At 43.1% G+C, this 26,866-nt stretch overlaps 1 protein-coding gene and 1 pseudogene across 4 annotated transcripts in view; both read right to left on the reverse strand.

Moving 5' to 3' along the window:
• Window positions 1-26,866, reverse strand: part of Pde7b (phosphodiesterase 7B) — a 334,788-nt gene that overhangs the window by 113,680 nt on the left and 194,242 nt on the right. Inside the window, exon 1 of one of the 4 annotated variants that reach the window (XM_085842677.1) lies at window positions 452-612. The exons of the other annotated variants lie outside the window; for them this stretch is intronic. Coding sequence (XP_085698803.1) covers window positions 452-455 — 4 coding nt within the window. The 5' untranslated portion in view covers window positions 456-612. Of the gene's footprint in view, window positions 1-451; window positions 613-26,866 lie in introns of those variants that run through there. 4 annotated transcript variants of the gene reach the window in all.
• Window positions 11,532-14,362, reverse strand: LOC110303374 (F-box only protein 34 pseudogene; annotated as a pseudogene).

The following is a 26,866-nucleotide window of genomic DNA, read 5'->3' on the forward strand; positions in this document are numbered from 1 at the left end:
AGTCTCTTGATTAAAGCAAGCAAGCAAGTAAGCAAGCAAGAAAGCAAGCAAACAGATCCAATGGTATAAAACTTGCTTTTGTTTTTGTTTTTCCCAATAATCTCTTCTTGCCTCACAAGCCCCCTGCTGGAGAAACCTAGTCTTTTATTATTTGTCTGACAATATTCTTTACATTTGTCCCTTCTTTCCACTACTGTTACTTTCTTCATTTGATACTCAAATTACTCAAGAATTTCAAGCTTGAATTTCTCATATGTAAAACGAAAACAGTATATACCTGAAGACAAAAGCCAGGAAAAACTGAGTATTATTTTGAAAAAAAGAAAAAAAAAGACTTTGTCTACACAAGAACCATGATTTGAGCCCACTGACAGAAAAAAAATTTTTTTTGACAAGCATAGCAATTTCTGAACCATTAGATTCCCAATGCTACTACAAGGCAGTTTCTTACCCATTTATCTTTATTGTGGTACAGGCTAAGTGCATGACTGGCCTTATGCTGACCACCACAGCTCTTCAGAGTTGTCAATACTCGGCGTTCTTGCCTCCCTTTCCAGATGGTCAGGAGATTAGTTTATCCATGCTTTAAATGCACGGAGAGCAGCAGAACGTTTGCTCCCAGCTGGCAAAGCTCTCCAGCGGGGACCGTTTGACCTCATAAGGAGCCGTAACTGCAGCAACTTAAGAGGAAACAGCAACAGCAGTGCCCATTGGGGAATGCAACTGAAAAACAGGAGGCAGGAGCTGCGTGGGGAGGGGCAGGAGTACATAAACACTTAAGGCCTCCGCATGACACCTTTGAGGGCTGCGTAATTCCCACTGACGTCAATTCCGTGCTGTGGATACTGTAAGACCACAGGAAAGAGCCTGACATTGCTTCACAGTTTCTCTCTCTCAGAGAGTGTAGTTCTCAGGCTAGCTTTGCTGGTAGCACAAGAGATGGCTAGAGATGTAAATTCAATGGCCCTTCTCTGATAGACCATGAATCATGGACTCTGTGCCAGGCCGTCCAAGCAATTCCTATTTATGCTACAGATTGAGAACTGCTGCTGTGACCAAGGAGGGCAATAACTAGCACGCCACCAATAAACACTAAAAAAAATATACATTCATAAAAATGCACAAATAGGCCGAGAATTTGACTCCTACCCTCTCCTTCTTCCTGATATTATTTTGGTTGTTGAGATCAAGTCTTATTACGTGTCCTGGGCAGGCCTTGAACTCAGAACTGCCTCAGCCTAAGCACAGGTGTCTGCCTGCCTTGCTTTCTGTCTGTTCTACCTCTGATGCTCAGCAGCTCAAACCTCGGTAGACAGGTGTTTAAGTGGATGAAAGGGTCTTGTCATGACAAAAATTAAAAAATCTTCTACGTAGCAAATGAAGCCCTGACATGTTAGATTCCTTTGCTTGTTGGTTCTTTTTTTCTTTTTAAAAATATTTATTTATTTATTATATCTAAGTACACTGTAGCTGTCTTCAGACACTCCAGAAGAGAGCATCAGATTTCGTTACAGATGATTGTGAGCCACCATGTGGTTGCTGGGATTTGAACTCAGGACTTTTGTGGAAGAGCAGTTGGCGCTCTTAACTGCTAAGCCATCTCACCGGCCCCGCTTGTTGGTTCTTCTGTGAGGATCACTGAAATCCAGAGAACAGTGCCCTGACCAGAGAGGTGATTTTTTTTTTTTTTGTAATGAGGATTAACTGTGCCACTCGTAGAAAAACCACTCCTTTTCATTCCTTAAGAGTATTGATGCATACTTTAGGTGGGGGGAGAGAGTCTACTTAATAAGTATTCTCCCTCAAAATGAATCTCAAATGAATATTTGATTATTTAATGTTTTAACTACCCAATTGTTTTTGAAATCCTTCCAATCATGAGTCATCATCTTGAAGATTGTACTTCCTACTGTCCTTGACTTACGCTGCAATGTTAGCTGTGCTCTAGGCATCGTTTTTTCTTTCCCTCTCCCTTCACATTCTTCCCATTGCCCATCCCATGCAGCTAAGCCACGACAGCCTCCATGAAAGTGACACACTTTCCATCTGACCCCGTCAAACTCTTGTCGCCTTACTGCCTGTCACTTTGCTGAAGCCCAGAGAACAGAACGCTGATCTGAGAAGCAACGTTTTGTAATGAGAAGTATGCCACACTCATTTCCCCCTCTTTGTCCCTGTGCTGAGAGGTTCCACCTGACCTCACAGTGAGATGAACTTAAACTACTTTTTAAACTCAGACCAAATGCCTTCTTCTGGAGGGAGCTGTCTTGGACCACAAGCCCATTGTCCATTTTGCAGAGGATGCTCCTCCTCTGGGCAGGGCTCCGTCCTGGCACTTACCACATGTTACTTCTCTTTTCCATTAGAACTCATTAAAGACAGGACTCTCTCCCCACGCTGGTCCTCTCCCCTCCCCTCTCTTTCTGTTGTCTCCTTCTCCTCACTACCTTCTTTTCTTGAGACAGGGTTGCACTATGTACCCCATCTGGCTCTAATGCCTGCCTCAGCCAAGTGCACAGGTCTGTAAACTGTGCCTGGCTAACAGGAGCCATTTCTTATTATTGTTTGTAAACATGGCACTTAGCTCTTCCCCTAGCACATACCAGCTGCTGAACAAATGTTTATTAAGCAAAGACATGAACATATTAAAAATAAAGGCCCTAGTCCTTCCCAAGGCTGTTCCTTAGCATGGCAGTTGGATAACTCGCCATGACAAACAGGTACCCACAGACCAAAGGAGGCTTTGTAAGAAGGGAAAAGTGAGAGGTGAGTTCACATCTTCTGCAGACTTCAAATCGAACCAAACCGTTTGGAAAACCCATAGAAACCCATAGAAACCGAAGATCTCTCTTTGTTCTGCTAATTCCTTCTCACATGCTCAACATGTGCTTTCTCTGGGACTGGAGGAAGGCGTGTGGAACGAAAGCCCGGAAGGCCGTTTGGGGGTGGAGGGGGACATGAAATCTTAAGTGGAAGAGGGAAGGATAAGAAATCTTCTCTGGGAATGTTTGTTCTCATTGCCAAACTTTTAACCTCCAGAGACTTGGGGGTGGGGGAGGGGAAGACTTGTGTGACCTTGGAGAGCATAGAACGTCAGGGGCTTATTCAGACTGAACATAAAGTCCAAAAATTTGAAAGTTTATCTTCTCAAATTAATGGAAAAAGTCTGGAAATTGATTTTGTGTTCTGTTCCCCAGGGACCCAAGCAGGGGGAAGGTTGTTTGCTCTGCCTGAGAACATCATGCTAAACACATGGAGCTTTAGATCCTCATCCTGCCCCACCCCCACTGTCAGAGTGCTAAAATCCCGGGACCTGCAGGTGGGTGGCTGGCTGGTTAGATCCGGTTCCCAGACCCTGCTGCTCTCTAATTGGCCTTGTTTTATTTATATTCTGACATTTGGGGTGATTTTCCCATGCTTATGTGTGATGCATCTCGGTCTAGTGGGAGCAGACCACTAAATCTTCACACTCAATCCCAGTGAGCAAGGGCTGTGATATCTCAAGGGAGTATGGCATTAAGGAGAGAGTTTTTCTGGTCACCAGAGCATCTGGGAGTCATGCTCCCTGAGAAATCCCTGCAGCAACGAAGGACATCTTTCTTTTTGCCTCTTCGTCCAAGTGGTTGTGACTTCTGGCTGACAAAGTTGAGATTTAACCCTGTGTAATGTTGGCAAGACTCAAAATTTGAAATACTTGGGAAACCCTGGTGGGTAAATAAAACCTCAGCCTTTCAGTGGTCTGTGTCTGAGGAACATCTGTTTCTAATACATCGTGGTCCCACACATATCTACAGTGATGCTATGACTCTGTACTGTATAGCTCCATACCCGTCATCCACACTACTGAGCTACATCTCAGTGTGGCCAGGGTAATACAGGAGCTGAAAAACTTGATTTTGTTCAATTTTCACTAACTTAAATAAACACTTGGATAATGACTAGTGTATCAAGCAGTGCAGTTCGGAGATAGAATGTTAATGTGCAAAACAGATATACTGAGAGCACAGAGTAACATCTTAAAAGCCAGGACAAAAAGTCAGAGTATTTCCAAGCCTGATCAAAGCTTGTCTAATTATTTAAGAGTTTTTTCAATATCCATGTTAGACAACAGCTTGACCCCATTTACATAAAATTTTATGGGTATCCATTCAGAGACGTCTGAAAAGATACTAGCAAAAGAGAAATTTTCTGGGTCCGAGGATTTTGCACTTTATGTTTTTATTTAAAATAAACAAATGCTTACAAACATAAAAGTTTGATACTATTACTTAAAATGTATATTGAACTTCTAGGCTTAAACTCTGCTATCTTTATTGTATTATCTATACTGCCCAAAGAAGTGTATTTGAAATCCGGGCAGGTTTTGACACATAAATGTGTTTAGATATCACTAATTAAAAACTAAACAAACCACAGTAACTTCTCTTCCTTTCATTTGTATTCCTTATGCACCAACTCTTCTTCTTCTTCTTCTTTTTTAAAGATCTTAATAATTTTTTTATGGCCATTTGAATTCTAAGACAGTCTTGTGGTATCACCACATGTCTGGAGCTGAGATGCTCAGATATCAAAGTTTTCTTTGATATTGAAGTGTGTCAGGGAGTTAATGAGGTGAGGAGAGGGGTAAGAACAGGTCACCGAGTTGTTAGCTAAGCATTCTTGTTCACTTTCCTTAAGTCAGATGGGCTGTGATCGACGGCTGGTCTTAGGTATTGAAAAGACATTCTAAGAATACAGTTATCCACCAAACGTCTTCTAAAAGAGGCACAGACCTCATATTCAGCCTCCCCTGATATCGGATTCTTTTTCTGGTGAGCTCTCCTTGGAAATACAGTGAAAAGTTATATCTTCTTGATAGCAGATTGACAACTCTCAGCTGAGTATTTTTGCAGGAGATGATCACAGGCCACTGCTAAGATGTATGTCAGTTTCATGTTCTCTCTCTCTCTCTCTCTCTCTCTCTCTCTCTCTCTGCTCTCTCTCTCTCTCTCTCTTTCTCTCTCTCCCTTCTCCCCCTCTCTCTCTTCAGTTCATCACCTGGCACCCTAGAGCATGCAGCTCATATGAAGCTTGGAATCAGCTCACATTCAACTGAACTGAACATTCCATCCAGTGGCTAACCTCGCTTCACCCTGGGATGAGATTAGAATCCGGAAGCCTGGCCAGGTTTGAATTAGCAATGGATGACTCCATTGGGTTTTAATGATCATGGAAACCTATGTGCCAGACTGACGCTCCAGGCACATTCATATTCATTTCAGATAACAATTAGATGAAATATCCTGTACTTTTAAGTCATAAAAATCCAGATTGGTAGAACCTTCTCAACAGACAAAGGCACGGGACTATCACACAACCTCACAATTATCTTCAAAATCCACTTGCATTTGGGAAGACCTAATGCTTTAGTAGGAATTAAAATACTATTTTATGCTGGTGCTAGGAATTGAAACAAGGTCCTCTGGAAGAGCAGCCAGTGCTCTTAACTATTGAGCTATCTCTTCAGCCCTTGTAATTTTAATTTTTAGCTAATTAACCGAGTTAGCTAACATTGCAAGACTTAACATAACTCAAACTAGTTCCCTTTCTCAGCACTACCCTGGCTCCTAGACACACTACTATAGGGAATTACTTCAACAGACTGAGATTTCATTGTTGTATTGGCTTTCTTGTTTGTAAGTAGTGTATTGTTATTGCCATTTTCCTTCTATGATACCTAAAGACCAGGAATTTATACTCGGCATGACATTCCTGTATACCTTCTCCTAATACCTGATCATTATAATTTTGAGTGAAGTCTTACATTCATGATAGTCTTAACATCTTACACCTGAGCTATACTCCTATATTTGTATTTTCCTTCCTCATTAAGCATAATTTCACTTTTGCTTGCTTGTTTTTCTGTGTGTCTGAAATAACATTAATCATATTGATACTGTGGAACATAACAGGCACAAAATTGGTCTACTCATGTTCATACTGTGTAAAGCCCTAAATCTGTTTGTCATGGCTATTCTGGTCACCTGTTCTTCTTTCCTTCAATGTGAAATTCTGTTTTTTACCTTTTTCCCTATTTTTTCATTCTCTGTTTTCTTCTATCCTGTGTTTGGGAGAACACAGTTTCTAGATGATCCTGACAATGGGTACTGGAGAGCAGGGCACATACTCACATGTGGTTTATTCCACACTCACTCCTACTGGGGATGTGGAATGATTTGAGCACTTGGTCTAGGGTTCACCTTCATGTCACTCCCCTGGGTGGCTATAGAACTCAGGTGCTCCCATTTTACACATCTCCATGAGATGAGAATGATGCATCTAATTTGTCTTGGTCTCCATATACATTTGTCCAGAATTTCTCTAGTTCGCTCTCCTTCGAAAACAAACATTTCTGCTTGGAGGTGTGAGGTGGAGACCTAGACGGGCCAGTACTGTTTTATAACACTTCTCTGTTCTATTGCCTTCTGTTTCTGTGAATTTCTAAGGATCCAAGCCTTGGTCCAGGCTTCTCCTGTGTCCGGGAAGTTAATGGTTTCCAGAAGTGAACCTAACTCACTTGCTTCTGCCTGTCGCCTCTCAATCCTCCAAATGTGCCTCTTATTGATGTCTCCGTTTCATCCTTCCATCTTGTTGGTTCATTCAGTTTTTATTGCTCCTTGTTCTGGGCTTGAGTAGCAACCAGGTACTTTCAACTTTCCTTATTTGTCTGCCCTCTTAACAGTAATGGCCAATGTGTTACCACTGCATAGATTCAGGAATTGAAATGCAAAAAGCAAAATACAGGATCAGAAAGCCAGACACAGAGCCACTGTAGTTGGTGCCACAGTCGGTTTTCCTTGCCTCTGGGCAGCCATGTCTCCTCTAAGGTAGCATCCCATCCCGTAAGGACGTGTCTTGTCTCCCTGGTAATGCTTCTCAAAGAGAGAATCATGCTCAGAGGTCATTCTAATGGGAGGCACAGCGCACAGAGGAAGGACAATTAGAGAAGATATGTAACTGAGCAATGAAGACTGGTATCAAAAACTAGGCACGACAGGGGCCTTGAATAGCAATATGTAGTTATTTACGCCTTGCCCTGTACTAGATGGCTTGTTGGTTTGTTTATGAACTCCTTAACTGACTAGCTTGGATGTCACTGAGTCCCCCAAGATTCTCCTGACTGCCTCCCCATTTTGGGATTACCAGCATGTGCCACTACACCCTGATGTTTATGCAACTGCTGAAGACCTGAACTCAACATCCTTATACTTACAAAGCAAGCACTGCCATTTCCCAGCCACAGGATGAGGTTTTTAAGTGGTAAAGCATCAGCACTGCAAATCTGAACACTCAGATATATAGCACAGCGCTGATCGGGTGAGTCTGAGTGAAAGATAAAGGAGCATGGCTGCCCTTGGGTGGGTCACAGCCATGGTGCCATCTCTGAACCATCTCATTAGTATGTACAAAGAGACATCATCACTAGTTTCAGGCAATAATAATATATCACGCTTTGCCTCTTGTTAAGAGAAGCTGCAGAGAACTGTGTCTTGGTCTAACACTTTTAAATGTTAAAATATTAATAAGAAATGATGTCATCTCTAGATGCAGAGAAGATCAAGATAATTTTGTGGTTTCCATGGTTCTCTGATACTCTCAACAATGCCAGCTGAACATCACCTGAAGCACACTCTCATGATAGCTACATAAAAGCTCTCAGGTGAGAGAAAAGCCAGAAAGAGAGAGTGAGACTGTGGTGTGAAGGGATCGGAGCCATCAGGAAAAGCACTGCTGGAATTTCAAAGTTGTTTTAGAACCTTTTCCTCATCAGAGTTAATGAAGAAATAACTTTATATAGAGGAAAGAAATCCAGCTTTGTCAAATTCTCCTTTGTCCCAGGAATGACAAGGGAATGAATTCTCCACTGAGGAATCAAGACTGTGAGATGTTTTCATTTGCCTCACGTGCAGGTTTTCCGGTGAAGTTTCATTTTTCTTTGATTTGCATCTTATTTTCACAACCAGTTTTTATGAGGTGTGCTGATATATTGATGATGTAATATTGGTTTATGCTATATGTGGTTTTGGTCTGAACCATCATCACCTCAGAATGTGGCTTATTTGGGGATGAGGCCTTTGATATGATAATGAAGATGACCATCTAGAAGCCAAGGAGAGAGGCCACAGGAAGTATTGCATTTCAGATACCTTGAGCAGAACCTCAGGAAACAAATGCTAAGCTGTCTGTGGTATTTTGTTATGTTATCTTCAGAATATTGATATAGATACCTTTAATCTTGTGAACAAGGAGATCAAATGTCCACTTTTGAGGAATTAACCCAACTAGATTCTTTAAACAATAAAGAGCCTTTAGTACCTGTTACCTCAGAGCCTATCATTTGCACGGCACACAGACTCTCAGACATAAACTCACATGTGATGTTACCGCCTCTTTTACATTATTCACACGAAAGTCCCTGGTTGTGGCCCTAGCTGTGGTGTTATTAAGATGCACAAAGGGCTCCTGGACTGTGAAATCATACCACGTTCAGTAGAGCAAGCCATAAGTAAGGAAGAGCCACTCACATCCTGAGAGCAGACTGACCACAGTAAACCAAACTCCCAGGAAAGGTCCTTCAAAAAAAAAAAAATGAGAAGGATACGTCGTCGAGTGGCTCTTAGCTGTTCCTCTCAGGATGTCCAGGTGAGCCAGCAAGGGCCACTGCCAAGGCTGAGAGATCAAAACCTGACACCTGACCCATGTCTGTTGTTAGGACACCATCCACCATAGCAACCAGGCTGCCTTCCCTCTCAAAGGTTGGCCTCCAGCTCAACTGAAGCCAGGCAAGGACGTCAGGATTCTAAATACCAACAGCATCACTCTGTCAAAAACTCGCCTGTGACCTTTCTCAGGAAAGGCATGCAATGACAGTTTGAAAGCTGGCCAGGCCATCCACATCTAGAACTGCCAGAGCCTTTCTGAACACTTGCCCGGGATTGTGGGCAGTCTTCTCAAAGGGTAATGTGGCATCACAAATCTCATGCAAAACTGACTCAGGTCAAGTACAGTAATTATAAGATGTTCTTAAGAGCAGTAGAAAAACAGGTGGCAAAATTAAAAAGTCAGCTAATACTCTGAGCCGTTTCCGTATCACGAGTCCTGTTTGGTTCTGTCTTATCACCAATGGCAACTTTGACCTCTTTCTTCTCTCTTGTACCTTCCCCACTCCCTGATTTACTTTCTGTTTTGCCATCAAGAGTGTAGGCTTTCTGGAGGCACGAACTGTATTCCTTGTACTCATCAAAGTGTATTCAAAAACCAGTTATAAGGCCTGCTTCATAGAGTATTCTATCTCTTCTGTCTGTCTGTCTGTCTGTCTGTCTGTCTGTGTCTCTCTGTCTCTCTGTCTCCCCTCACCCCGTGTGTGTGTGTGTGTATAATGTGTGACTGAACAAAAAACCAGCCAGTGGCTTCAGGACAGAAGTGAGAAGAACTTCAGTTCCTATTGTGCCGTATTCCTTGCCCTAGGCTCACTTCATTTGCTCTTTAAATGATGCGTGCGTTCCGTGGGTGCGTGTCCACATGGATGCATCTGCATGTGGATGCCAGGGGTTAATCTTGGCTGTCATTTCTTAGGAACTGCCCACTTTATTTTTTGAGACACGGTCTCTCACTGGGGCTCATGGACTTGGGCAGGCTGTCTGGCCAGTGAGCTCCAGAGACCAATCTATCCCCGAATCTCCAGTAGTCCACTCTGATAATGTAGGTGGTTCCTCCTTGTGACATTTTCTACTGGAAGTGTTTTGGTGGCATGTCTGAATTGGTGGTATCCACACTGAAATCAGCCTGGTGTTTCACAGTCCAGGTGGCCACAATGAAGCCTTTTACACGAATAACGTAAAATAGATATCAAGTCACCGAGTATGCACATCTAGGAGCCTTTATTAATAGATATGTACTACCATGCATGTTTTTGTTTTGTTTGTTTTTTTAACATGGGTTAAGATCTTTAAGCTTGTGTGTTGAACTTTTTACTGACTGAGCCACCTCCCCCAACCTCCCTTAAATGACATCATTTACATATCATTTTAGCAATTATACCCAGAGTAGTCTAATTTTTAGGGGTTTATGGAGTTATTACAAAGAGAACTTTCTCTCTCCCCTTTCTAAGACTTTAAAATGAAAATCACTAATACTACAAAATTAAACCTAACTGTGTTTTTAAATCTACGTAACTCTGTGCATTTGTGGTGCTAGGGTTCAAACTCAAGGCCTTGGGAATGTCAGGCAGGGGCTTTACCACTGAACTACACTCTCTTGTCCAACCTCTCTGTTGCTTTAGTGGTTCTGAGCTTGGTGCAATGCTGAGGTGAGGGCTGGGCTTTGCTGAAGAAACGACACAGCCAAGCTACACGGCAGTCTCTGTAATTTTGCTTTCATTGCTCATTCCAATATATTTTATATATTGGAATGAGCAACCTAATATAACAACCTAATATAACCTAATATAACAACCTAATATATATTAGGTTGTTAAACAGAACCATCTTGACTGGTCCCAGCCAAGTTTCTAATGCTGTCCATGGCACGTTAGCTTTGCAGTATAGTAAACCATGTCGGTCTGTCTTAGGTGAGAGCTTGACGCTAACCATGTCGATGCGCAGGAGGTAGATGGAAGGTTCACAGAGGTCTTTTCCAAACCTCTATGGTTTGGAAATGGAGCTAGAAACCTCCTGGGGTCAAGGCTCTGATGAGATTCCTGGAGTGTCCTGGTCCAGGCGTGGGTTTGGAATACTTGGGAAATGGCCGACCACAGGGATCGCAGGGCTCTTCATTCTGGCTTGGTTTGGAAGTGCCGAGTTGTGGAAAACGCAGAACCCTTGAGGGGGTGGTGGAGACTTTGAAAAACCACAACAGGAATTTCAATTGTTCATTTTGGGCAAGAGTTTGGGGTCTGATTCCTATGTAAGTCCAAAAGCTTGATTCTACTGACTAGATTTTTCTTTCATTTCAATCTTTAGGACTCAAGGATTACCGTCATGCAGGAAAGTCAAACCATGTGCTGATTTGTTGATGCAATAAAGGTAATCAGATTGCAAGTCTCAATTATCAGTGTTCATTTCACTAATGTAAAGAATACAGAATAGCTCTTTTTTAAAACGTTAAGCAACCCCAGGAATAAATGCACGTCTGAAGTGTCCTATGTCAGTCAAGTATTGATATTTTGTAAAGCATTTCTTTCCTTTCCTTTTCCCTTTTGAAGATTTATTTATTACGAGTACACTGTCGCTGTCTTCAGACACACCAGAAGAGGGCATCAGATTCCATTGCAGATGGTTGTGAGCCACCATGTGGCTGCTGGGAATTGAACTCAGGACCTTTGGTAGAGCAGTTGGTGCTCTTAACCTCAAAAAATGTCACCCAGGGTTTGATTTGCAGTGTTGGTTACTGGACATTAACATCATCATATGAGCTATAAAAAATGTAGGTCTGGAAGCAAGGGGGATAGATATAGAGATTAATAATCTGACTGGGTAATATTATAAAATAACAAGCCACTTCTACCTGAAGGACATTCAAATGTGACAGTCTTTTCTAGTCCAAAGAGATTTAAGGACTTGATTCACTTTTAATTATACTCGTGATATCATATCAAACTTATATTTATTAATTAGATTTAGCTTTTTTCTTACATTCATTTTAAACAATGCCTTAAGTCTTTTAGGCTTTCGTTCTTTAAAATATAATGTGCTGGGCTGGTAGGATGGCTCAGTGGGTTAAGGCATTTTCTATCAGGCTTGGTAACTGGAGTTCAACTCTCAGGACTTACAGGGTAGATTGAGAAGACTGACTTCTGTAACTTATTATTTGATCCACTCATACCAGATGCCTTCCCCTTCAACTAAACAAATTAATTAAAAAGTAAATAAGATGCAATATAAGTCTTAGTTACTTTCCTATTGCTATGATAAAGCACCAGATAGCCCTGGCCTCCCTGCAGGCTTGGGGAACCCTGAGCCAGCTCTGGCTGGGACCTCAGACTTCGCTCTCCCACCCCTGGAGCCCTGTTCTGCCTCTTCTCATAGCCTGTCACCTGCCCGGTGCAGGCGTGGGGTAAGCGCAGTCAAAACTCCCACATCCTGCCTCCCTGAGTGGCCCGAGCTCTGTGGCGGAGCAAACTCCATTAAGGCTACACTACATATGTGAAGGTGCCCTCAGAAGCCAGAGGAGTGGGTTGGATCCCCTAGGAAGGGAGTCATAGATGGTTGTGAGCCACCTGATGTGGGTGCGGGGAATGGGGCCTGGCTCCTCTGTGACCACTTCAGGACCCCCTTGTGGAGACTGCCTGGTGACCTCTGAATGTCCTTGATGGAGGAATACAGGCAGGAGTTCTTCCCAGCTGGATAGGTTAAATGTGAGGCACCACCATACAAAACCACGGAACTAATTTCTTGTACAGCTGGGAAACAGAGTTTAAAATGCTCAAGCAATGGCAGTCAGATGAGCCGAGACCCAGGGTACCGGGTGAGGCAGCACCCCTGGTGGTTGGCCCAGGCATTTTCATAGTCCTTTGCCTCCCTGTCACATGGACTTCAGTACTCCTCTTCCCGCTCACTCCCTCTTGACTTCTTATGGATTGCTCAGTTAAAGCTTCATGAAGGCCTAACTTACAACCAGGAAAGCCCTCTGCTGCAATTCTTCACAGCTGTTTGCTGACCTGGCTCTACTTCTGTGACTCTACCTCTGTGCTGTCCCTGTGGAAGCTCACACTGGCTGGTAATGAGGGACAGCTCTGAGAAGTGCCATCACAGGCCTGTTCCCTTGCACAATGATGCTCAGTTACAGAGGGTCCTTCACCCACAGATATTGGCTGCAAGGGGTGCACCCGAGTGTTGGGTGTGTCTGCAGAGCCCTCTTCATTTTTGTTGCTGGCCTGAGGAATCATTTGTGAGCAACACCCTGCCTACATTTCGGCGGAAGCTGTTATTCCCTGACAAGTTCCCGGGTTCCCGCTGGCCCTGGTGCTTCAGGCACTCAGACTCCAACCTGACTACCATGTCAAGGAACACGTACCGGCTCACCCTGGGATCTGCCAGTCTCGGGATTTCTCTTTCCTTGGGTTCTTCACAAGTTTTTTTGGAGCAGAGAAGGGCTCAGGTGCAGGTGACATACCCCAGGACTGGTCAGAAATTTTCACAATGGCAGGCGAATTTGTGCGGTTTTTTTGTGCAGCTAGCTAGCAGAGCAGTGGCGTTCTGCTCGAGGAAGACAACCCATCAGTATCACTGACGGAGGCCTCGCAGCACAGACACCGTCCCCACTGTCACTCATGTAATGCACAGAACAGTGCTCGACGCCACACGCAAATGGCTCACTGGTAGCACTGGCTGTTGATATCTCTCATCATTTCTAGCTGTACCTTGGCTTTCTTAAGCTCTCTTGATTTTTTTCCTTCTTTTAGTGTCTCTCCCATCGATATCCCAGGAACTTTTTATTTTCATAGAGCCTATCCTATTGCTACACTGGTGGGCTGAAAAGAATGCAATTTTCTCCTTCGTCTTTCCAGGTTTGACAATAGCCCAGCTCCTAGACAGTCAGTCCTTCTTCACTCTGGTGCACCTCTGCAGACGGCACATTCTTTTTGGCTTTAACTTTCAAGCTGTTCTCTACAGGGCTCTTCCCACTCATACTGCACAGAACATTTGGAGAAAGGATCCCAAAAGGATTTCTAAATGATGCTTTGACAAGGGAGGCCGAAGGAAGGCTGGTGGCTTCATGTAGTTGGCTCTGCCTTTTCATCACTGTGGCCTTTTCATAGGCGTTCTCAGTGTGTCCATGCGGATTTCAAGAGGGCACGAAGGGTGCGCTTCCTTCTGGAGTTTCCACTATGGCTCAAGGTTCACAACAGATGCCAATTAGAGGATGGAGGAGCACCAAGGATCCTCAAATTTATGGCTTTGACAACTGCATGAAGAACGGTTCCTCTCGGTGGATGGCAACCACATGGCTGGTCAGATAGGTTCACAGGTTCAGGCAGGAGCATGGCAGCATCCAGACAGGCATGAGCTGAGAGGTCAGCATCTTCATGTAAAGGCTGGTAGTGGAACTTCTGGGATATTTTTATCAAGACAACTAATCTTGGTGTTGATTCTTGATGAAGATATTGTGATTTTTAACACATGAGTTGAAAACAAAGTTATAAAGTGGTAGATCTTTGACCTGCTGTTTAGGGGACCCTGGCTCAATCCTCAGTGTGTGGTATGGAACAAGGAGAGCAAGAGAACAAATATACAATATGTATGTAACTTCATGTTATAGAACTAACTCTTCCAAAATGGTAGAAATGATTCTTTGGAAAGAGTTTGTTTTGATTGGCTATTCATTTTAAGCATTTGTGACAGACAACACATTTCTAGTCGTTGATTGAATGCTTATAAAATCGCACACTTCTATTAAAAAATTAAACTATATTGGACTTGCATTTTTGTTAGTTTTGTTTTTTGTTTTTATTTATTTATATTAGATATTTTCTTCATTTACATTTCAAATACTATCCCAAATGTCTCCTATTCCCTGTTCCCCAACCCACCCACTCCCACTTCCTGGCCCTGGCATTCCCCTGTACTGGGGCATATAATCTTTGCAAGACCAAGGGTCTCTCTTCCCTTTGATGGTCTACTAGGCCATCTTCTGCTACATATGCAGCTAGAGACACGAGCTCCGGGGGTACTGGTTAGTTCATATTGCTGTTCCACCTATGGGGTCTAAGTTACTTTTGCACTATAGCTTTCTTTAAGGATTGAGGTTGAGGGAAGATTCCCAGGATTCTGTCTGGAGACACACTCAGTATTGCTTTTTAAATCCTTCCTCAAATCACGCTGCAATTTCACATGTCTGTCTGTCCACACATGTGTGGCCACGCCCTGTCTTTCAAGCAAAGCAGGCTGAATCTCTGCATAGAGAGAATATTCACTCTCTGGTTCCTGCCCCTGCCCCCTGCTCTCTGCACTTAGAGGCCTCAGCTCACATACTGATTTCCAGCCCTGTCACATTTGCCTTAGCTGTGAAGCTTCATGGGGTACCGAATGAGTGCACAGCTTTTAGGGTTAAAAATCACAAACAAACATTCCCATCAGAATGCATTTCAACTTCTTTCTCTGTAGAGAAAGAACTAGAAATGAGTTCCATCTCTATCCTCAGGTCATTGTCTGCTGCCCTGCCCCTTCCCGACCTGACCTTCTCTCTTCCTTGCCTCTGAAGGGAAGTGTGACTTCCACTCACTTCAAAGGAATGCCTGCTGCTTGGCAGTTGAATATGCAAACTCCAATTAGTGGTCCACAAGGTGCCGAAAACAAAACAGAAAACAGAAAACAGAAAACACACACAAAACACAACAGGGCCTTGTGTGGGAAACACTTGGCAGTGGCCTTCTAGCAACTTGAAAAATACCCTCCTTGCTTAGACATGAAGCCACACCCCAATGGAGGTGACCAGCAGGTCAAAAGTCACATCTACAAGAAGTGAAATGGATCCCAAACCAAACCAAGCAAAGGCTTTAAGAAAATACAAATCCAGGGAGACAGCTCAGTTGGTAAAATGCTTGCTGCATAGGTGTGAGCACCCGGGTTTGCATCCACGCACAAGGCTGGGTGTGGTGGAAGGCACACATCTGCAATTCCACCCTGGGGAGGCAAAGACAAGAGGGTGCAAACACCTGAGGGTATTTGCAGGACAGTCAATCTGGCCAAAATATCAAGCCTGCCTCAAAGCGTGGAGAGAGGATAAGATACCTGGCATTGTCCTCTGGTCTCTACAAGTACAGGACCTAGACACACACACACACACACACACACACACACACACACACACACACTTTATAAAGATAGCTAAGGAAGTCATATACTCCAATTTTCTGTGTGTTTTGTGTCTGGTGTCCCTTCCATGTTGCTACTTGAGGTTTAATTACAGCGTGCTCTACAGTTTGGGGGTTCATTTTGGAAATACTTTCCACCCTTCATCCATGTACTCCCAGAATCTGGGTGTCAGTCAGGTCTTCATAAGGTCACTAACACGAGATCAAGATTGGCAAGAAACAGTAGTACAGTGAGATAAGCTCAGTCAGGTGTGTTTTAGAACTGGGGAGTTTTACTTTGGGGGGAAATGTGTAAAACTCTAATGTAAAGAGAGGACGCTGAAAAGTTTTACACACATCCCTCATTTTTACCTAGAACATTTCTAGAAATGAAGAAGAAAGACATATTCCTTATCGTGAAGGAATTCTGATGGATTAAAACGTAGTGTCCAAGAGGATATACCTTGGAGGCCCTTGACAGAGATGTGACCAGAATTTCCATTTCTTTATTTCAGACATGTGTTCTGTCTCTCACCTTCTGCTTTGGTGGCTAAGTAATGATGTTCAACTTTTTTTTTTTTAAATCTTTGTCAAGATCTGGGTGGTGGTGGTGCATGCCTTTAATCCAAGCAGTTGGGAGGCAGTGGCAGGTGGATCTCTGTGAGGGCAAGGCCAGCCTGGTCTACATGAGAGACTTCGAAGTCAGCCAAGGCTACTCAGAGAAACCCTTTCTCAGAAAAAATAAAAAACAAAAACCAAAAACAAAACAAAAACAAACCAAACAAAGACAAAAACAAACAAAACAAAATAAAACAAGAATTTTTGTCATATTTTGCATTTGCATAACAGGACATATTGCATACTTGATGAATTAAAAACATTCCTTTTGCTATATCTCCATAGCCAGTTTGCATTTGCATAGTAGACATTTTGTTTATGTCGTACCTAGCCCATTGATTTGCTCAGAGCGTTGAATTCTCTAAGGGCTTTAAATGCCTCCTGATTTTTGGAAACTGTCATATATATATATATATATATATATATATATATATATATAAACATGTTCTAATTATTGTTCAGGACTTCAGAGAAGAAACTTTCCTACCTCTCCCACTTGATCTGTGGCCAAAATAGACTGAGCAAATCTGTGTAAGTGAAGGAGAATGGCAGCTCACATCTGGGCTCTGAGGGACAGACAGTCACCCTGTGGAGCCAAACTTCCCTGTGTTAAAATGTGGGCTGAGCCTCAGTGCTGCTGTCCAGTGGTGGGACAGGAGTGGCTGGATTGGTTATTAAATCAGGAAAGAGCTACATATGGACATGCCTGGATAAAACTTTTAAGCAGGAGGAGGAGAACGAGGAAGAGGAGGAGGGAGACAGACAGACAGACAGACAGACAGAATACTGGCTGTTTTTGTGTTAACCTGACACAAGTTAGAGTCATCAGAGAGAAAGGAACTTTAGATGAGAAGATGCCTCCATGAGACCCAGCAGCAAGGCATTTTCTCAGTTAGTGATTGATTTAGAAGGGCTCAGCCCTTAATGGATGATGCCATCCCTGAGCTGGTAGTTCTGGGTTCTGTAAGAAAGCAGGCTGAGCAAGCCACAGGAAGGAAGCCAGAGAGCAGCATCCCTCCATGGGCTCTGCATCAGCTCCTGCCTCCAGGTTCCAGCCTGTTTGAGTTTCTATGCTGACTTCCTCCTATGATGGACTATGATCTGGAAATGTAAGCCAAATAAACCTGTTCCTCTCCAACCTGGGTTTTGGTCGTGGTGTTTTGTTGCAGCAATAGAAGCCTTAACTAAGACAAGTTGGTACCATTATAGTAGGGTAACAACAGACCTGCCCATGTTTTGGGGAGGATTGTGGAAGGACTTTGGAACATTGGGACAGAAAAGCCATTGAGTGTTGGGAGCTCAGTGCGATGTTCTCTGGAAGCTTGGAGGATAAGAATGTTGAGCGCTGTGCAGAAGATGGAGGCCTGGCATGTAAGATTTCAGAGGAAAGATTAAAGACTCTATCAAGGCTGTTTGCTGTTTTGATTTAAGATTCTGTGACTCTGGTTCACTGGGACTGAAGAATCAGCTGTGATTAACAAGATACCAGGACTAGTGAAGTAAATACTTTGTGTTTCTGAGACAATTGGTGCTGGTTAACTGGAGCTAAGAGATTAGCATTAATTAAGAACATCACTGAGGGGAAATCTTCTGAGACATGTTTTACTCTGAGAGCACAGAGAAGCTGTGTTCTAGAGGTGGCCAAGGGTTATACCTTGTGCTGGCAACAGGACTTGGTAATGAATAAGAGTCACCCAGATGGTACTGGTTTTGAAGGCATGAGGGGTCATGGAGAGCAGCTGAGGCTTGGCACGTTGAGAAGCTATGAGAGGCCATTGGTGAAGGTGCAGCCTCAGTGGCAGTTGATGGCCCAGAACTGAAGGGGTCACACAGAGCAGTTGAGGCTTGATACTAGGTAAAGAGTCTATGAGAGGCTATTGGTGAAAGTGCAGTCCAGTTGCAGCAGTGTTCTGGAGATGCCAGTACCATGGGATGACCACCAAGAACAGCAGCAGCAGAAGTGGAGTGAAGACAGACAGAGCCTAGAAAACAAGCTGTGTGTGCTGTAGACAGCAGAGCTGGAGAAGTGACCCCAGCCCCTTGGAGGAGCCCAGAAGATAATGTGTAGATCGCAGACATTGAGTTATTTATACTGTTGGAGTTTAGTTTTGCTCTGTTCTGATTGTGACTGTGCCCTGGTTATTCCCTCTTGAAGAAAGTATTTAATCTAATTTTGATTTCTACAGGCTCTCACAGCTGAAAGACCTAGAAAGATTGGATATTTTAAAGATATTTAACTTTTTTTTGTTTCAATTTTAGTATATGTGCTGCCGAAGCGAGCACGATATTTAACTTTTAATGTGTTTGAATTTATAGATTGTGGGACTTTTCAAGTTCTGTTTTTAATGTGATATCTTGGGGATGAATAAGAAAGCAAGGGTTGTGGCTTAATAGTGATGTTTGTGTGTCAAGTTGACAAGGGTCAGTTGTACTTGCTAGTTTTGTATGTCAAGATGACACAAGTTAGAGTCATCAGAAAGGAAGGAGCCTCAGTTGAGAAAATGCCTCCATGAGGTCCAGCTGTAAGGCATTTTCTCAATTAGTGATCAATGGGGAGGGCCCAGCCCAAAGTGGGTGGTGCCATCCATCTCTGGGCTGGCAATCCTGGGTTCTGTAAGAAAGCAGTCTGAGCAAGCCTGGGAAAGCAAGCCAGTAAGCAGTACCCCTCCACAGCCTCACCATCAGCTCCTGCCTCTAGGTTCCTGCCCTGCTTGAATTTCTGTTCTGACGTTTTTCTATTCTAGACTCTGATCTGGAAATGTAAGCCAAATAAATCCTTTCCTCTTCAACTTGAGTTTTGGTCATGGTGCTTCAATGCAGTAAGATAGAGAGCTTTAGGGAAGCCACTGAATGTGAGATTCTTTGAGTCAGCCCTTAGCAATGATATGAAAAATTGATGATCAGATTGTGAACCCCCATGTAGAACTCAGGAAATCAAAACAGGAAAAATATTATTTTCATATTGTTACCAGGAAGTAATGAAAAGATAGCGTAGCAGCTGAAAATCTAAAATGCTCTCATGGTTTGATGATAGCTGCTGTTCTGGAGAATCAGGTCCTGCTGAAATTTATGTCTAGTCAGACCACTCTAAAAATTGAGACTAGACTAGGTGAAAATATCACCTAACTAGCATTCAACCACATCAGATATAATTAATTACACAATTTAAGTGTACTCCGTGTACAGTTACGAACTCTCAATTGCTTATCTGATGTTTGGGTTTAGATTGGTTCTTTTGGAAGGCCGTATGTGTGGTCTCAGAGCATGTGAAGGATGCTTCTGAAATGCAAGCCCTGAAAGCAATGTTCTGGGCACCTGGGATGGGGGCAATGCTTACTGAAGTTCACTCTCCACTCCTGAGATCAGAACACTACAGTCTCCAGCACAGCAATAGATTTGATGAGCTAGCTGTCAAATCCAGCGTGAGTTCTCACGGGCATTAGCATAACTCACATGACAGAGAAAGGGCGATAGATCCATCTTGTTCATATCTTCTGTGCCCCTGACAGTTTTAAAGGTGGCTTTGTGCTGCAGTTGCTCCAATGGATAAGCTTATCTGTCTATCCTTGTGAAGGAGGAATGGATGGCTTATGCTGTGTTTGTATGGCATCCAGAAGAGTGAACAAGTCCGGGTCTCACTAGTTATCCCAGGTGGCTGCTGTGAAGCGCTCCTGATGCCAAGCAGGTTCAAACAGGTACCCCTTCCACAGACTTAGGTGTTGATGCTCTGTGGCGCCTTGACCATGGCTTGTGTCAAGGAAGCACATGGGGTCATGTGCCATCCTGGCAAGCCAACTAACCCTAACTAACCTAACCATCCAACTAACCTGGCCATCCTGGCCAACCAACCCTAGACGGTGCTACCTGCACCTCCTGGTTTGCTCACAAGTGTGGTAACCTCCTATGAGTCGGGCATAAAATGGCCATGCTTAGAGTACTTTGGAGGAAGAAAACAGCAATTAAAGATGTATTTACAAACACGAGGAAGGACAACGGAGGCATAATCTTTCCTAGAAAGAGTGACAAAGTTAGAGAAAGACACCGGAGACAGTGCTCTATGAGCTCCAGGGAGGAAGAAAGGAATGGAGGGTAATTTTACCTTGACTACAGAATTGATGGCCAAGGTTCCAACTCAGAGGTGGAGAGGACACTTGAGGACAGGGTACCAAGGGACAGAAAAGTGATTGATTGCTATGTAGAGGACCCCCATGTGAGAGTACCAGGGGACCCTTCAAATTCCCATTTGCTGACCCCTTGGGTTCAGAGTGAGTTGCACATAGCCTAGCCCTCCACATGTAGACAGCCAGGTAGGTAGCTTTTGGATTTATGAACAGAAAACCAAAGTGCTTCGCTTTTCATTCTTTCCACACAGAAAGCAATTATAATTAATGTTTTTTTTTCCCCCTTTAGACACTGATTGGCCTCTCTATGCTGTTTCTTTACAGGTGCAGGGTGAACCCAGCTACACCTTCAGAGACGTCTTTGTACTCCAAACCCAAGGATGAGAAACTACTTGGTGTTAGAGCCTGTGAATGCTTGATGGTTTTTTTTTTTTTTTTTTTTTTGGTTTTTGTTTTTGTTTTACCATATGCTAATATAACCCAGAACCAATATTACACACATTGGATTGCGAAAGAATTGTTAGTGATATTGTCATGCATTTTTTGAGACAGGACCTTACTGTCACTCAGGCTGGCCTAGAAGTCACTACATAGTGCAGACTGGCTTTTTAACTTGGGAAAATTGTCCTGTCTCAGCCTCAGAGAGGCTGAGATTGTGTCTGCTAGTCACCAAGCCTGGCTTTTTAAAATGACATTATTAACTAAGCAAGCTCGTGAATAGTGGAGGGTCATTTTTTATACGGCTGGGGGATGTCAGAAACTATATAAAAAAAACCCCACTATAATACAGGTGAAAGGGCACTAAGTGCTGTGTATGTGTAGGCCTGCCGATTCCTGGGGTATTAAGGAAGCCTTTAGGAAGGGTGGAGATGGGGCTGATCCTTGAAGTATAAGAAAATCTGGAAATAAGAACATTGAGTATAAGCACAGATATTTGAAGGAGGGGCGACAGAATAAATGTGTAGAGGCTGAAACAAGAGAGATCCTGTTAAACCCTACTCTGCATGGCGGGAAACAGAGGCAGAGAAGTGGGAAGTGGGGTGGGTCATGTCTGTGTGGGTGCCAGGTGAGTGGGAGAGCTACCAAAAAACTCAAGAGGGAGCATAGGGCAGAGATAAGCCTTGGGGAGAGTGACCCACATTCAGAGGGAATCTGCTTTGTGCATTATCAGAGGCAAAGACTCTTGACGACGAGGTATAAAATAAGAAGGTCCTGGCCTACCAGAGTAGGGAAACTGAACAAGAGGATATCTGGAGGAAATATATTGAGTGTACATAATTGCTTTGATGAGTAATATATTTGCAGTTTATTTTTAAATGGAAAATATCCAATGGCAATTCTAGGGTAGTATGTAGCCACGAGCATTTACTTTTGGCTCCTAGCCAAATTCCCTATGAGTCAGGTTCACATGCCATTCTTTCAGGTCAGCTCTGCTCCTGCTGCAGGTTAATGGTGTATTTCTGTAAGTCCTTGAATCAGGACTTTTCCTGTCTGAACGGGAGATGTGTTTCTTGTCCGTCATCCTCTTGGAGCAGTGGATCCCAATCCTGGGACCCTTTAATAAGTCCCCCCTGTTGTGGCAACCCCCAACCGCAAATTATTTTCATTGTTACTACATAGCTGTAGTTTTGCTGCTGTTATGAATTGTAATGTGAATATCTATTTTTTTTTCTGACGGTCTCGGGCGGCCCCTGTGAAAGGATTGAGAACTGGGGGCTTAGAACCGTATTGGAGGCACAGTAGCTTTCATGTCTCACTTACAGAAAACCTACTCAAGACCAAAACGAATGTCCTCTCAGTCTTCACTTCTGAGCATCAACCTGCCTCAGTTTGGGTGTGCAGACAGACCCTGAGCATCTAAAGCGGTTACCGGAGATCTAAACTCTGTATGTTGTTCCTTGCTTCCTCTCTCATCCGTCTCCCTTGCGAGCTCACTCTGCTCCGCTTTGGTGCGGAGCTGGTCATCAGCGGAATCCAGGCTGTGGAAACTACTTTGGGATGAGTATGGAGAACAATTTGGAGTTTGAGGCTGGGCCTTTACCAGCCATTGGGAGAGAAAATAATGAACTGGGAGTGAGTGAGGTGGTCGTGACCCACTTATTTCAGCTATGAGGAGGTGAGAGCTGAAATTCAGAATGTGAAACTGTAAGCAAAACCGAGTAACATAATTCTGGGGGATGTTGTGGGAGGGCTGGGGTGGGGAGTGGGAGAATAATCATGTGACTGCCGTGTTAGCACCCAAGGAGCTCCTGTGTTCTTGGAGTTTGTGTAATTAAAACTTAGAAGTCTATGTCTAAAAGCTAGGCTTTTCCTAATCAAATGTGGCAAAGCCCCGCCCTTTTGCCAACATTTTCATTCTGAGCTTAAATCACGTGCTGTGGCCTTGAAGGGTTCCACCCTGGCTCAGGTTCCGCAGCCCCCAGTTTGGCTGACTTTCAGGATGGAGAGATGGAAAGTTTACATCTGCATAGCAAGTAGGGCAGTGCCTTTCACTTCACTGTCTCCTACCCTGTAACGTTACTATTGACCATGCTGGTCCAAACGACGGGTCAGTGTGACATGTCGATTCTGCTCATGCTGAACGTCTGCTCGGAATGGCTCATTCATAATTCATGCTTCTAAAAATGAATCGTGTGTATTTAGGTGGCTGGTTGGCCAGTCTTACTTCAGATATTTCCATCGCAGACCCACAAACCTCACTTTTGATGAAATCCTTCCTTATTAAAAAATCAAAGATTTTTCTTTCAGATTAGTTCAAATTAGACCTTCGTGGAACTCCTTTGGTCTAGTGGTCATTCGAAGCAAAGGGTCAGGGCAGAGTGTTTTCTTCCTGACTTCTGTAAAGTACCACCTGCTAAAATTTCCCTGTTCTTTACCCCTCTCTTCTGCTTTCCTTAGTCCACCTGCTTTACAGCACAAGATACTTTAAACACACATAGTGATAAGAAATGAGAGATACTAGCCTCCTGAACCCACCATTGCATAAGACTGTGGGATATCATACATGAGCCTGGGTCACCAAGGTGTGATCCTGGCCTGGAATAAGAGCCTAGCCCTACCTTCTTAAAAGCAATTAACCACATACCTTGCTAGCATTTCTACCTTGCTAGTTTTATGGGAAATGGACCCTGGAAGCAGGATGAAGTATGGGGGTCTTCATCTAGAAATTAGGCTGGCCATCCTGAATATTTTCGTCCTTGTTTAGGTATATGTCTGGGCAAGCAGGCATTAAATGTTTTCACAGTGTTCACAATTTAAGTTCACCTAAACTCTGAAATCTCCGGAGGAAATCCAGTGGTCTTTCTTACGAAAGCCTAGAAAGCATTGCCCCACTACCAGGCCCAGAGGATACCTGATACTCTGTTGATCTTCTTACAAACCCTTGGTTTCTGAGAAGTTTCTCCCTATATGGGGTTTTGTTAAGTCTACAGTGATCAATCTTAATTCCTATAAACCTGCGCCTGGAATTCAAATGGCAGCATGCTGTGATCTGGGCTTTGTAGTAATAAATCTTAAGTGGCTATTATCACAACAAAATCGTAATCTGGAGACAAAAGAAAATTCCCTTCTGTGACTATTAAATAGAATTTTGACTTTAAGTGGCCATTAGTATTACGAATAAGAACACAAACTCAAACACAAACACAAAATAAGAACACAAACCTCTCATATTTAATTTAGTTTAACAAAGGATTTAGTTGGCTACAAAATAATGGCTGTTTCCATGTGGCTTTTAAGGATACCCTTACTTGTAATTTGAACCAATAAACCTTCATTGCTCCACCCTAGCCCCTTCAGAACATTTCAATGGTTGTGTGATTGTAGGTATGAAAATTTGCTCTGCACACTTTAATTTATAACAGGTGAAAATGTAATGAAAAATTAGAAGTAACGGTCATTTTCAATATTTACCATTGGAATTGCAAATATAATTGAAGTGGTATTCAGTTCTGTGATGTTTCTTCTCTCTATGATTCATAATAACCAAGCTTAGATAAGGAGATGAAAACGGAGTGCTGATTTTTGCCCTAGGCTAGCACAGCAATTCAATATCCCTGGATAATTATGAGAAATAAAGACAGCGTGGAATAATAATGCTCATTAGCCTCATGGGGTGATCACCATTTACCAGGACTCTGCTCATTGTGTTGATTGGCTGATTAACCCCTGTAAGCAGCACTGCTTTTCAACCTTTTTATGTTTTGGCAATATTGGAGATTGCACCTAGGCCCTCATATACTCCAGACAAAGGATCTACCTGTGCACATTGTTATTTGCCTTTTATATAAGCAAAAACCAAAGTCCAAAAAGTTTTATAGAGATATGAGGCAGTTGGACTCCAGAGTCCCCCATGATCCAACCAACAGCTGGGGCCAGCCAAGTAAGAGGTCACTGAAGATGCTCCAACATATAACAAGAGCACATGCTCCACTATGTTCATAGCAGCCTTATTTATAATATCCAGAAGCTGGAAAGAACCCGGGTGTCCATCAACAGAGAAATGGATACAGAAAATGTGATACATTTACACAATTGAGTACTACTCAGCTATTAAAAACAATGACTTCATGAAATTCTTAGACAAATGGATAGAACTAGAAAATATCATCCTGAGTGAGGTAACCCAGCCACAAAAGAACACACATGGTATTCACTCACTGATTCACTCACTGAATGGCTATTAGCCCAAAAGCTAATTCCCCAGTGTAGGGGGAAGCCAGGGCGGTGAGGTGGGAATGGGTGGGTGGGAGAGGGGCATCCTCATAGAAACAGGGGATCCTCATAGGTTCGGGGGGGGGTTCCAGAGGGGAAACCAGGAAAGGGGATAACATTTGAAATGTAAATACATAAAATATCCAATAAAACAAAACAAAACAAAAAAGATGAAGAGAGAGAGAGAAAGAGTTAAAGAGAGCAAGGCTGACTTCTGGAGAGTGGAACACAGCTTCTGCTCCAATCCAATTGCACGCGGGACCAGAGACTGCATTAGTTAGGGAAGCAGAAAAACGGCCTGAGTAGGACCACAGGCCTCTTCCGGCTGGACCAGCACCGGGGTACCGTCAGCTACCCACGACCCCCGCCGCAGGATTTAGAGACTGCTGGTGAGTGGAACACAGCTTCTGCTCCAATCTTTAAATAGTGACAACGATAACAACTAACCCCAGAGATTACCAGATGGCGAAAGGTAAACGTAATAATCTTACTAACAGAAACCAAGACCACTCACCATCATCAGAACCCAGCACCCCCACTTCACCCAGTCCAGGGCACCCCAACACACCGGAAAAGCTAGACACGGATTTAAAAGCATATCTCCTGATGATGATAGAGGACTTCAAGAAGGACGTTAATAACACACTTAAAGAAATGCAGGAGAACACTGCTAAAAAGGAAGAAGACAATAAAGAGGAAGCACAAAAATCCCTTAAAGAATTGCAGGAGAACACTGCTAAAGAGTTACAAATCCTTAAAGAAAAACATGATAACATAATCAAACAGGTAGAAGTCCTTACAGAAAAACAGGAAAACACATCCAAACAGATGATGGAAATGAACAAAACCATACTAGACCTAAAAAGGGAAGTAGACACAATAAAGAAAACCCAAAATGAGGCAACACTGGAGATAGAAACCCTAGGAAAGAAATCTGGAACCATAGATACGAGCATCAGCAACAGAATACAAGAGATGGAAGAGAGAATCTCAGGTGCAGAAGATTCCATAGAGAACATCGGCACAACAATCAAGGAAAATGGAAAATGCAAAAAGATCCTAACTCAAAACATCCAAGAAATACAGGACATAATGAGAAGACCAAACCTACGGATAATAGGAGTGGATGAGAATGAAGATTTTCAACTCAAAGGACCAGCAAACATCTTCAACAAAATTATAGAAGAAAACTTCCCAAATCTAAAGAAAGAGATGCCCATGAACATACAAGAAGCCTACAGAACTCCAAATAGACTGGATCAGAAAAGAAATACCTCCCAACACATAATAATCAGAGCAACAAATGCTCTAAATAAAGATAGAATACTAAAAGCAGTAAGAGAAAAAGGCCAAGTAACATATAAAGGCAAGCCTATCAGAATTACACCAGACTTTTCACCAGAGACTATGAAAGCCAGAAGATCCTGGACAGATGTTATACAGACACTAAAAGAACACAAATTCCAGCCCAGGCTACTATACCCAGCCAAACTCTCAATTAACATAGATGGAGAAAACAAAGTATTCCACGACAAAACCAAATTCACACATTATCTCTCCACGAATCCAGCCCTTCAAAGGA

This window comes from Mus caroli, unplaced genomic scaffold (genome assembly GCF_978045245.1).
Source record: "Mus caroli unplaced genomic scaffold, Mus_caroli_1 scaffold_9, whole genome shotgun sequence".
NCBI classification, from domain to species: Eukaryota; Metazoa; Chordata; class Mammalia; order Rodentia; family Muridae; genus Mus; species Mus caroli.